Below are 13,052 nucleotides of genomic sequence, written 5' to 3'. Positions count from 1 at the left end.
CTTGGTTGAAGGCAAACACGTGCTTAAGTGACTTGCTGGACCTGAGCCCAAGGGCCTTGTTCACAATTACTGCTCTGTTTCCCATTGCACTCGCGTTCTGTCATCAAATGTAGCGCTAGCCAACTTCTCTGCTTAACGATATAGATAGCAGTCTTGTCATTTTGCTCCAAATTTGGAGTTATGTTTCTTGCCCTGTGTTTCTAGAAGCAGCCAACACAGAGCAAAGGAATTAACAGAGTATCTCCTAAACATGTTAAGATGTTTATGACACTGAATCAGACAGGCAAATAGATGTTTACAAACCTTCTGTCTGGTTTTAAAATTGTGACTCCTGTTTTAGTGGGTGCAGGACTGACTCTAGCAGTACATGGCATATCCATTGAAAGAATAATTTTTTGAAAGTAGTGAATTATGCATCCTTGACATGCTGTCTGCAAAAAGAAGCCTCTGAAAGAGAGGGAGGAGAAAGCAGGTGGGTGGATGCAGGAAGCAACTGGCTATCTGGAAGAAAGAAGTGGATTTTTCAGTGTTAGAATTGGAATTCTGTCTTGTGGAGATGGACGTGACAGTTTGTGAGTAAGCAGGAAGTAACTCAGCAATAAAATAATACCCCTTCAACACTGACATTTGCTTTAAAAACTGAGGAGGGAAAATCCAGATAAGCATGAATGTAACCTTCCAGTTTTGTTTCTGCAATTATTTACAGAGTAATTAATGCAAAAGCTTAATTTACCTAGGAGGAGCATAAATTACTGGCTTCCATATAGTAAAGATTGTGAGTGTGGTTTATTTACTTACTGCTGTCGCAGACTATCTAATGAGTGCTTTTAAACTGCATTCACAGTTACTATTTCTAGCTTGTCAAAATACATTATTTGAAAGGAAATGCCAAATCCGAGGTTAAAAAAGTAACCAAACTTATTTTGTCTGCAACCAGGCTTTTCAGTGAAGACTGTGGAACTGTTCTTCCTTGACTTCTCCTTGGTGAGATCAAGTATGGAACATGCTCAAGAACATGGAGCACATCTTGAGCAAACCCAGAGGTATTATGTAGAGAGACCAATATATAACCAGGAGTTCTTGCAAGGACAGCTGCACAGACGAGAAAGAACACCTCAGACTCTAAGGCAGAAGATTGCACATTCTTGTCGGTAGGGGCTTTTTTCTTTATTGGTTAGGAATGCTCTAATTCTTAAATGATTCATGCACAGAGCTGGTAACCTCTGCAAAGAAACCTAAAGGGTAAAAGCACTAGTTCTACTTTATTCAGCACGACTATGATGAAGTTGTAATGTGTTTTTATATGTTAATATATATATGAAAATGTTAAATTAGTTGAATTGCCTTCATCAAAGTGCAAAGGAAAAATATGCACCATAGGAATGTGAAGGATTAGTCAAGTCATGTGACATGAATTCATAAGACCCAGAAAAATGTGTGTCGTTTTTATGTGGAAATACTTACGGCCAAATTTGTGCTTCACATGATCATTTCAAGGAAGAAGAATGGAGATGTATGACAGCTGTGTAGAAATCTAAATTATTAGTCTAATGAGGACTTAAAAGAGGCATTCTGTAGCTTTTAACTAACTGCCTTAGAATCCAGGTATCATCTGGTTAGACAGATGTCTTTAACTGTGCAACTCTTGCCCTGTGGTTCCAGAGGATACTGAAGAGAAACTTATTCTAGTTAAGTTCACAGCTTTGCATTTATCCATGCTTCATTTGCAGAGTTGATACAGTTTCTTGCTAGAACCTTGTCCTGCAAGACAACAAATTATTTCTGCCTTATTCCTTGTCTGTAAAATATTCCTGTTCACATGATTTGACATTTGGAAATTTGTTTTGGTTAATGGAATGACCATTCTAATAGTAATGGCACCTAATTCCACCTTTAAAAACTTATCTGTCCTGAATAAAAAACATGTAGGTCAAAATCCTCCTGAGCTGTGCCTTCTTGTGATTCAATCTGCATAAACATGGAGAAGTGTGGATGACTCTAGTTCCTCTCTCACTTATAGGAATAAGCTTCTTCACTATGCAATTTAGTCCCATGAGAATTTGGAATGTTAACAAATCTCTGCAGTTGTCTTGCAGTTCCCCTACATGATCCCAGTGTTACATTTTTACCCAAGGTTAAACTTTCTTAACACTTACAATCAAAGTATGATGCATGGCAGTACTGGATAGAGATATTTATTTCCTGGCTCTGTTCATTTCTCATGAGTCAGGGTTTCAAAAGGTTAACAGCTCTGCTAAGAGACACGGGCGTCAGTGTTGCTGGCTTCAGTGCCTTTCCTTTCAAGGTACAGAAGGGTTATGTTCTCAAATAGCCTTAAAGTTAGCCTATCAGTATCAGTGATAGCAACAAGCATTATTAAAATAATAGGTTTTTTAAAAAGCATAATAATATAAAATGTTATAATAAAAAAAGTTTAAAGCACGCAAATAGGAAAAAGCAATGCAAGGTACTTTGATGAGTGAAAACCTCTATCACAAAGCAAGTTATCCTCAGGGGATTGTTACTAGGAATGATCTCAGCAAAAAGTGTTGTGTGGCTGCTCAATTGTGCAGAGACTTGAACAGTTTCACTTCCCACTGACCTCCAGCCTCACAAGGCTGTGATTCTCTTCTCCAGTGCCATAAGGTTTGTGAACACCAGCCAACATGTGATAAAGGGCTAAATTAACTGGAGTCATAGTTGTTTGTGATTAAGCTTTGACCAGAAATTACTGTTATGAGGTGTCTGATCCTGCCTTTAGTGGAGCTGTTTCCCTGCATAGGGATGAAAGACAATTTTTTTGACCTGTTTGTCCCTTGCTAGTGTCTAACTTTTTCTTCCTGCTTTGTATTTTCAGTTGTTCTTCTAAGAAAGCCAAGTCTCACCTTTACAGTTTCTTACCAATTTTAAAATGGCTTCCCCGTTACCCCGTGAAGGAGTACTTATTAGGAGACATTATCTCAGGTATAAGCACTGGGGTTATGCAGCTTCCTCAAGGTAAGTATCTTTCTGGATTTATTTATCCTCTTCTTTGCTTTTTCTGTTTGTGGTTTTATGGTATTGCTTGGCTTCTTGAACAGGTGCTCATGAGAATAGGATGTGTATTTCAGGTGTGTGTGTGGAGATCAGAACAGCATTCTGCAGACCAACCCTTAATGATGATTCCCTTAAAACTGCAGCTCAGTGATATGTAGCAGACTCTGAAAGAAGCTTACCTCTCCAATCAATACCAACAGCTCTCCATGACAGAACAACTTTTCACAGTTTAAGTGCATATCTAAACTTTTGCTGAATGCATGCAATTATTTTCTGATCTCCTCATCCCAGAAGTTGTAGCAAATTTCCTGCAGAGGGTAGCAGTATCTAATAGACATGTTGCAGGAGAGCAACTATTGCAAAGTAACCAAACTAATTCAACCAGAGAAAAACTTGCAAGAAATCTGACTTACCCCTTTTTTTCACTTAAGGCTAGAAGTCACTGTTTACATGGTGGAAATAAATCAAAAGTCTCTTCTATAGCAAGACTGCAAATCTGTGGGATTTCTATTAAAGTTACTTGCAAGTTTCACCCCAAGTGGAGCCTGGCCCTGAAGCAGGAACAGGTTCTATGGAAGACAAAGAGAAAGCCAGTGTTTACTGTTCTGTTCAGCTCTTGATGCCTGGACCTGTGGAAGCTTTTGTTCAGCCTGACACCTTGCTATCAGCAGTTTCAGAACTGCTGTGGAGCTAGAAAGTGACAGCACTTTTGTAGCAGTATCATTACGGGGTGCCATCACTGCTCTGGGAATGGCAGCTCCACAACAGCTGCCACTGCCTCAGTAGATTTTCCCAGGAGATCTGGAGGGAATTCATGAGTTTGTGCAGAGCCGGGTACAGAAGGGTCCTTATGCCAAGGGTAATGTAATATTAAGTATATATAAGTTTACTTGCGTTTGGCTTATTTTTTATTTCCACCTCATTCATTCCACGTTAGGCTGAGGCAGGTCTGAAGAATTAATCTGTAAATCCAAGAAGCCTGGATTTTAATAGACAATAACCCACTAAACCAATAGAATATCCTAATTTAGTCTATACAGTTGACTTCTTTATTTCTGTAGCTTCCTAGTTTTGTGCAATTTTTTATAATTAAGGATATTTTTTCTTACACAAATACAAACATCAGTTTATCTTAAACTGATAAGTAATGTGGTTAACTGTCAGGCAAATCTATCATACTAGACACAAACATTACCAGTGTATACTGAAACACAGTTTATATGATGACCAGATAAGGATGCTAAAATTTAAGTGGTCAGCAGTGAACTTTGTACTTAATTTTGTGACTGTCTTTTAAACTAAACATTTTTCTTTCCTTCAGGGACTGCAGACATGCCCTTGAACTGCTCCTAATCTTTCCCTTTTTAAAAAGACAAAGGTTGAACTTTTATTTTTGTGGAATGGATGTAATTATAGCAAGCATGAGTTCAGAGAAGGCAGAAATACAATGACCAGGGTGTTAAGGCCATGAACTCCTGTCATGTCAATATCTCTGTATTTCCTTGGCGCTGACAGCCTTTAAAAATGCCAGTATAAATGAAAAGGAAAAGGAATAAAAGGGTATTCAGATCAGAAAGTTCACATAGACCCACCCTCCTGGTTTTGCAACCACTGATTTTCAGTTCTGGTCACTTGTACTGTTCAGTTCATCACCATGTTAAAGGCCAGGCTGTTACAGTACAGGGAGTTCTGCTGATACTCTTGGCGTAAGAAGTAGCCCCTGGGGCAGGGAATGTATGTGGGATGAGTTTCAGAAGTACTTAATGAAAAGCTTACTGCTGCAAGAGAATAAATGATATCATCAGTCCAGTTTTGATAGGAATATGAATTCTTGGTTAGGACTTGGACATTGCTTAGGGCGTGAGCAAGGCCGTGTGAGCTACTGCACTGCACAAGAGTGCTTGGATGACACAGATTATGTCTTCCTGTTTTTATTCTTTTGTGGTAACCTGATGCTTTATCTCTCAATTTAAAAATAAATTAATAGGGAGAGGTGTTTTCAAGTATCACTAACTCTCCATGGTGGGTGAACCATCGCTTCCTTTTGTAATTTGCACTGGACCATTGAGCTTTTCAGTCCTAACCTGAACCATTCTGCCCAAGTGTGGTAAGAATACACAGCTTGCTCAGGTGTCATGAGTCTGCACTTGCGAAGGTGAATTGAAGAACCAAGCCAACCCAGGATGCAGCATTTTCTTCTTGGGGACCATTTGTTCAGTTCTGATGCCTAATTCTCATTAACACAAGCCATGTATAAATATTGATTTTGCTGGAACCACTCAGGACAGTTACGTGCCATATTACGTGGTGGCCACAATTTGCTTGTGAGCCTGGTCCCATGATAAGCCCATGTTCAGTCACACAGAGGGGGAGCACCATGGGAGATGTTCCTCTCCAACCTTCCTTAGAGCTCTTCTCCATTGCCATGCTTGCCAGCTCCACCTACAAATAGGAAATAGGAATGATTTGGATCGGACTTCCTCTGCATGGAACTGGACAGGGCTTAATAACAAAGAGGACTTTTTTTTCAGGAAGGATACCAGACCCTATAAGGTCTGTGACCTTACAGATCATAAACAATTCTTCCCTGCCAGTGTTATGTTCTGGAGCATGTTTTGCATACATGAACTGTTATGTCATCCTACTCATTCTGGGATAAGGGGATAGAGAAGAGGGAAGTGTTTAATCAGTCATAGATTACCATTAAGATCATATCTGATTAGGAAAGGAGGAGAATAATCACATGTGTCCCGCTGATTATGGAGTTCTGGATGTTTTTAATTGCATTCTTTGACACATGAAAACAAAAGCAACAGGCTCTTAAGAAGTACTTCCAGCCCCAAAGGCAAAACAACAAGTGCACGGATGCGCAGATGTGCACACAAACACACACCTGCAGTGCCTGTAAATAGAGACTTACGGTTTCCTGACTCAAATCACTCAGCACTGCCCTGCAGTATTATACATACTAAAGAGTATCCCCTGCAAGACTTCTTGTTTTTAAACCTGTGATATGTCACTAGATTTCCTATTAGGCGAGTTCAATTTTAGTTGGCTTAAATCCTTTTACTTCAAATAGTTTCATTCTGTTATTTGCCTAACATACGTATTTGTGTTTGTTTTCTAGGTTTAGCCTATGCTTTGCTGGCAGCTGTTCCCCCAGTATTTGGCCTATATTCTTCATTTTATCCTGTCTTTCTGTATACTTTTTTTGGAACCTCCAAGCACATATCAATAGGTATACCTGTATGGGTAACTGAAAGTCTGTGTGTGTGTGCATGTGTTTAATAAAATTGTAAAAAATAAAATTGCAGAAACAAAGTGTAGTTGTTTTCTATAAATGCAAGTTTAAGTGAATAGGAGAAACACAAATGTGTCAAACATTAGCAGTATTTTTTAGTTGTTAATTTATCCATCCTGCTTAAGAAGAAATAGAAGAGTGTTTTTATTGGATTAGATCTAGAAATGTGTGCTGTGAACTCTTGAACTTTAATTTCATCACTGCTGTCAACTGTCTGTGTGGCCAGGATGAATCTTTAATTTGCATAACAGAAACTGAAAGAGAAAAGAATGATGGTGTTTACTTTCTGTAAAGGTGTGTGTTCACCATCTAACTAACTTTAATGGTGCTGAGTAGTGGAGCAGATTTTGGGACTAAAAAATATAATATTTAGGTAGAAAACTCTATTATGGTTTAATTCCACATATCTCTTAATAAGAACCTCTCCTAAAGAAAAAAAAAAGCCAGGATTTTAACCAATTATTTTCCTCTCCCTCTTATTTCAGGCACCTTTGCTGTGATTAGTATGATGGTTGGTGGCGTTGCTGTGAGAGAAGTGCCTGATGAAATTATTTCTGTAGGCTATAACTCTACTAACATCACAGACTCCCTTGATTATTACTCTGCTAGGGATGCCAAGAGGGTACAGGTCGCTGTGACTCTCGCCTTTCTTTCAGGAATTATCCAGGTATGTGCTTGCAGTTTGCTGTAAGGGCAAGTTCACATGCTGCTGCCAGACTTGCAGTTGCAAGGAGCACTGGGTTGTGGCAGATCCCCTGTCAATAGACTTGTGCTTCAGCACCGCACTGTGTAGAACACAGGCTGCTTCATGGCAGCCATGTAACAAAGTGGAGAGGCATACATTGGTGGCAAGTCTTTGTCTGGCATCTTGGCCTGACTGGGAAAATTTGGACCTCCTCCCTTTCATTTTTTTTCTATCCCACAAGAAAAACTCAACCTGATGTTCTCTAGTCTGTCCATAAATGCATGCAAACACACATTTACCCATATCGCACATTGCCCCTGCCAGTGGCATGGCAGGTTTGGTGCATTGATGGCTGCTTACTGAACTGTGGCTTTAGAAAGCCCAAGTTCAGGTTTGCCTGATCTGTCTTGGGCATCACGGTAAGAAGAGGTGTCCTGTGGCCTGTCTGCTAGATAGTGCTGATGTTCAGGGTACAGTGGGAGTCGCATGGTTAACGTTTCTCTTCTTCATTAGTTGTGTTTAGGTTTCCTTCGATTTGGATTCGTAGCCATCTATCTAACGGAGCCTCTGGTGCGAGGATTTACCACTGCTGCTGCAGTTCATGTCTTTACTTCTCAATTAAAGTATCTCCTCGGCATTAAGACTAACCGATACAGTGGGCCCCTCTCAGTTGTATATGTGAGTAACTGCATTTACTAAACACACAAATTCTGTATTGTCTGGATTTAGTACTTAAACCTTTTCCTATTATTTTTTAAATTATTTTGGCACTAAGTAGAATAATGCTTCAGTATTCGAAACTGGGTATGAGGTTTTAAGTGCCATAGCAATATATGAGCATCTTAAAGTGCTGCTTGGGTGCGACTTGATAGATCAGCCTGGTCTGAGATGGACAGATTTTAGGATTCTGCTAAATGTAGTTTTGTAATATGAACAGGTAATGCTCATTGAAGCAAGTCTCTTGTACATCATGGGAAAATATGCTGCTAAATGCTTCACTGTAGACCAGACATGTTTTGCAAAGTGAGGAAATGTTATTCTCAGAACCTTGCCCCGTCTGCATATCTTTGATTTCACACACAGTTCCTGATGGGAGTATTCTTCATTTCCTTTTTGCAAGCTGTTTTGTAGTGTGCTTGCACACAAAGTGCTGTGTCGTCATATATGTACCTGGTTTTTAGAGTAGTGAGAAAAACTATTTTTAAAGAAAGACACTCTGTGTAATAGCACTGAGAGCTATTTGTTGAAGACCCTAAGCATTAAAACTAATTGTTCAGAGCATATAGGGATCCAGTATTTGACATAGCTTATAGCCTGATCTTCCACTCACTTTCTAACACATAGTGATGCAAGAGATCAGAAGAAAAACTATGCAGTGTAAAGCTATGATTTGGTTAGTGTGACTTAAGTAAAACCAAAAGCTCTTGTTCACTTGAATTTAAAATTAATGGTTGTGCTCTGAAAAAAAATTAATGGGTCCCATGCAGCAAATTATTTGTTTAAAGGGACATTTATAATTGAAATCACAACCAAAGCATTTAAGCTTATGTGAGCATTGCTTTTCTTGCTATTAAGAACAAGCAGAGTTGAAGTGCATCTGAATCTGATTTGCCTGCCAGTCTAAGAAGCCCCGAGTTGTTATTACAAAATCAGTGCTCTGATTTTGCAGACAAGAACTCCTGAGTGAAAGAATAGGAAAGATCTCAGATGTCTCTGAAAACCCAAGCTTTTGAGCAGATTGATGCCTCAGCAGTAATGAAGCTTCAGGATTATGACTGCATGGAGGCTATAGAAAATACTTTATGGGGATCTTTCTTGTCTATTTGTACAGATATAACAAACCTTTTGGAAACAAGGCTGCACTAATGATTAATTCCTAAATTTGGTGTTTAGTTCACTAATCAGGAAAACAGACATACTAACTTGCCAAACAAATAGGAGGGAAGGTATACATTCAAGATGTACTACCAGGACATCTTGAAGGTATAGTAGCCTGATCGTTGCTGTAATTTTCCTTCCCTCTGAAGAAGGGTATGTACATCTTCTTTCATAGACCTCTCCAGAAGTAATTTATTTTATTTTTTTTTAAGTGCAGTGAAAGAAGGAAGAGTAATTGGTAAGGGAATCGTTTACTCTCTAGCAATTTCTGTGTTCCAGCAAGCTTTCTTTCCTAACACCCTTTTAGTAGTGTTTTCAGCTAAAAGATATTTGAAATATTGTCCCGTTCAGCAGTGTTGCAAGATCACTGTTATTTAATCATATTGCTATGGTAACCTCAATGGTTGTATCAGCAGCTTTATCGTTTTACAATGGTATGTTGAGCTCTAAGTAGATGTGACTTGCCAAAGAATATTTGAAGGTATTAGAAGAAGTTTGCATTTATTGCTTTCAGGTAGCTACCAGTATGAAATATCTGAAAATGTTAAGGATAAGACATGTGGTTTAGTTTAGACTTTTTAACCCATGGTAGTTTTTTCTCCAAATTTTTGCCTCATTTGAGAAAGACTGATGTTGTAAATTATTGCTCTGAAGCTCTGTGTTTTGTGAGAACAGTGGGGATTTTTGTGAGGCACTGATTGTCTGTGGTTATGAATGCAGAATAAAAGCACAGCTGAACAGCAGTGTATAGAATCATGGAATCATAGTGGCTGGAAAAGACCTTTAATATCATTGAGTCCAACCGTAAACCTAACACTACCAATTCCACCTCTAAACCATGTCCCTAAGCACCTCACCTCATCTACCCATCTTTTGAATACCACCAGGGAAGGTGACTCTACCACCTCCCTGGGCAGCCTGTTCCATTGTTTTGCTCTTTTGTGGCAAATCTCCGTGAAGATATTTTCTTAGGAATAATTATGATACTTCTGTTTTGTTACAGAGCATAGCTGCTGTGCTTTCAAAAATAACAACAACTAATATTGCTGCATTGATTGTCGGATTAACGTGCATTGTTCTATTGTTGATTGGCAAGGAAATCAATCTAAGGTTTAAGAAGAAGCTCCCAGTTCCTATTCCTATGGAGATCATTGTGGTAAGCCAGTTATGAAATTCTATAGTTAAATTACATAACAATTCTAAAGCTTTAGAAACTGTCTTATTTTCTGCCAAGTCTTATTGAGCTTTAGGTAACTTCTGTTGAACATAATTCATATGAGGCTTGATTCAGTTGGAGGTTTGGACACTCATAAGGTTAGAAACTGATATGCCAAAGTTTTGGCAGAAAGTCCCAAAGAAGAACTGAAAACCCAGTTAAACAACCACCGTCCCCTATGGCAATGGGTAGGTAGAGATTTGTTGTAAACCCCACTCTGTCCTGGAGTTTCAGCACCTGAATGATTCTCTGCGAGACATACCTCTGAGTGGCATTTCCCACTTGGAGTCCAAGAGCTCAGAACACCCTCCTGAAGGAAGGTGCGTCTTTCAGAGGTTCTGCAGGGCTTGCTTGCTTTTTAAAATGTGGTGGTAGAAAGAAGAGCAGAAACCAGTGGGACTTAGGACTTAACCTTCCTTTCTCTGTTTCTGAAACTGCTAACTGACTGCAGCATTGATTCTGTTTCAAATGACTACCCCAAAATGCATGGGTAAAGCAGACTATCTTAATACACACAAAGCCCATATCGAGATAACCTTTCACCTTTAAACGTGGCTGGATAACTAGAGTCTCAAACAACCTGTACAAAATCAGAGCCAAGAAAGGGAATAACTGGAGGTATGGGTACAATCTAGATACAAAGAAAAGGGATGCTGTTGAGAGATGATGGAGGTGGTGTAATAGGGTATTGTTTGATAGTAAGGCAATAGCAAAGCAATATTTCACCTGTTCCTTTCGCTGCTGCTGCACCAGTTCTGTTTACAGGTAACATGCAGGTTATGCACATGAAAATAAGTCAGTGCAGATGTCCTTGACTTGTCCTTGCATTTAATTTCCCAGTATATTATTCTGCCTGGGCTTCACTCAGCTAAAGAGAATTTGAGTGATTCAGATCACACCAAAGCTTGTTCTATTTAACTGTTTCCAAGAAAACTTTGTAAAATCAGTGGGCGTTGAGGATGATGGAGGGAAAATCATGATACCTCCTCCTTTTTATCTGTTTCTTTACTTCCTAACTCTTAGAAAATTGTTTGACAAATAAATATAATCCCTTGTGTGTTTTATTCATAATCAGCTGTTATTAGTTCTTCAGGTGGCTTTATCTCTTTCTAGCTGATATTTACAAATGTGTCTGTGGATTTTTAGGTAATTATTGGCACAGGAGTTTCAGCTGGAATGAATCTGAGTGAGTCATACAGAGTCGATGTTGTTGGGAATATTCCTCAAGGGTAAGGATGATATATTGTTATTGAAACTATACCTTTTCCATATCGCATGTAGCTTTTATTACAGTAATTTGTAAATATTTATTTCATCTCCAAGGTTACGTGCACCAGCAGTTCCCGAGATTCAGCTCATCCCAGCAATATTTGTGGATGCAATGGCAATAGCAATAGTTGGATTTTCAATGGCTGTATCAATGGCCAAGATCTTTGCCCTTAAACATGGTTACACCATTGATGGGAATCAGGTAAAAGTGTTTGGGTTGCTTTGTTGAAAATTCTCTGTAGCACCTTTGTGTCACTGTTAAGGTAGAATGGGATATTGGACAAAAATAAGTTTTTCTTTCATAGTGCAATCAAGGCAGGTTTTTGTCAGCCTACACATTTAAATACCAGGAATTATTTAAAGTTGTTCTTGTGGCTGTTTGAATAACTAGTTTCGGTTCTTGCTTCATTTTTGGAAACTTGCTTCTGTTAGACTTGGACATAGGCATTAATATTAATTGTTGGGACAATCATTACTTAGCCTGCTGTCCTGATGGGCAGCTACTTTATCTCTACTTTCTGTAACAGAGTGAAGCGTGGAGTTCCCATGTGATAAATACAATGCCTTATGTGTCAAACTATTATCTAAGGTTTAGAGATTTCAGTTATGTAGTTTCTTTTTATTCCTACCCATTGCAAACAGGCAGCTCATTATTTTCTGGGGCAGTAATTGGCCTTGTCTGTAGTCAGTATTTCAATCATGATTTGAGTGATAAAGGCTGTGGTTAGATACTCTCTAAAACTAAAACAATGTCATCCTCACCTACTCTGTCCTTCCTGTGCCATTTAGAATCAATATTGTAATTGGATTATTGGTTGATATCACTGTGGTGTCAAGGGAGACAGAGAGTTCATATGCTGTAACTAATTTCCTAGAGCAAGCATCTCACACAGCACAGAACAGCTGTTCTCCCTTCTCAAAATGGCTGTCTTCCTCTGAGAGTAAATGAATGTTAAATGGCTTTTACCTACAGAGTTTTACATCTGGTCAGATGGATCTCATTCTTCATATCATTGTTCTCTCTTACCCAAACAGAGGACAAATCTGTAGCTGCATTAATGAAATTGTCTCTGTTTAACTTAGTTAAAGTAATCATCACTAACCTGAGTTAAGCATCTGCATCTTTTTCCTCATGAGGTGCCAGATGCTACTTCACCTGGACATTAAACTACAGAACACCTTGTCACCTGATGCAGTGCATGCTGAGTGTTTAGATGAATCAAAAAGATTGTACAAATACAAAGAGGGAAACTCATTGAGAACTATTGAAAGCATGTAACTCGGATCACCTCAGTTACAAATAGCTGGATGCAGAGTAGTCTAGGGAGGCCTCATTAGAAGCAAATACTTTCTTAGGCATCAGAAACACAGTACTGAGGTAGATAAAGCTCTGATCTCACTCATGATAACAGTTCTCATGTGTGATCTTAGAATCATAGACTAGTTTGGTTGGAAAAGACCATTACGATTATCAAGTCCAACTGTAAACCTAACACTGCCAAGTCCACCACTAAAGCATGTCCCCAAGTACCACATCTACATGTCCTTTAAATAGCTCCAGGGATGCTGACTCCACCACTTCCCTCGGCAGCCTGTGCCAATGCTTGACAACCATTTTGGTGAATAAATTTTTCCTAATAGCCAAACTAAACCTCCCCTGGCACAAC

At 39.0% G+C, this 13,052-nt stretch overlaps 1 protein-coding gene across 1 annotated transcript; it reads left to right on the top strand.

Moving 5' to 3' along the window:
* The first annotated feature begins 941 nt into the window (after nucleotides 1–941).
* Nucleotides 942–11,614, top strand: LOC104530302 (prestin). The gene is made up of 8 exons (XM_010174848.1): nucleotides 942–1,151; nucleotides 2,858–2,997; nucleotides 6,164–6,274; nucleotides 6,823–7,004; nucleotides 7,536–7,700; nucleotides 9,904–10,056; nucleotides 11,263–11,345; nucleotides 11,440–11,614. Exons 1-8 carry the CDS (start codon nucleotides 997–999, stop codon nucleotides 11,612–11,614), a joined length of 1,164 nt encoding a protein of 387 aa, XP_010173150.1. The 5' UTR covers nucleotides 942–996.
* Nucleotides 11,615–13,052: the final 1,438 nt, after the last annotated feature.

This window comes from Antrostomus carolinensis, unplaced genomic scaffold (assembly GCF_000700745.2).
Source record: "Antrostomus carolinensis isolate BGI_N321 unplaced genomic scaffold, ASM70074v2 scaffold25190, whole genome shotgun sequence".
Classification (NCBI taxonomy): Eukaryota; Metazoa; Chordata; class Aves; order Caprimulgiformes; family Caprimulgidae; genus Antrostomus; species Antrostomus carolinensis.
The sequence above is the reverse complement of the archived record's forward strand: the minus strand, read 5'-3'. Positions and strand labels throughout refer to the sequence as shown.

Coding starts and splice junctions, on each gene's coding strand:
- LOC104530302 (XM_010174848.1), top strand. CDS start 997: ATGGAACATGCTCAAGAACATGGAGCACATCTTGAGCAAACCCAGAGG. Junction 1,152..2,857: donor AAGATTGCACATTCTTGTCG/GTAGGGGCTTTT, acceptor TTGTATTTTCAG/TTGTTCTTCTAAGAAAGCCA. Junction 7,701..9,903: donor GGCCCCTCTCAGTTGTATAT/GTGAGTAACTGC, acceptor GTTTTGTTACAG/AGCATAGCTGCTGTGCTTTC.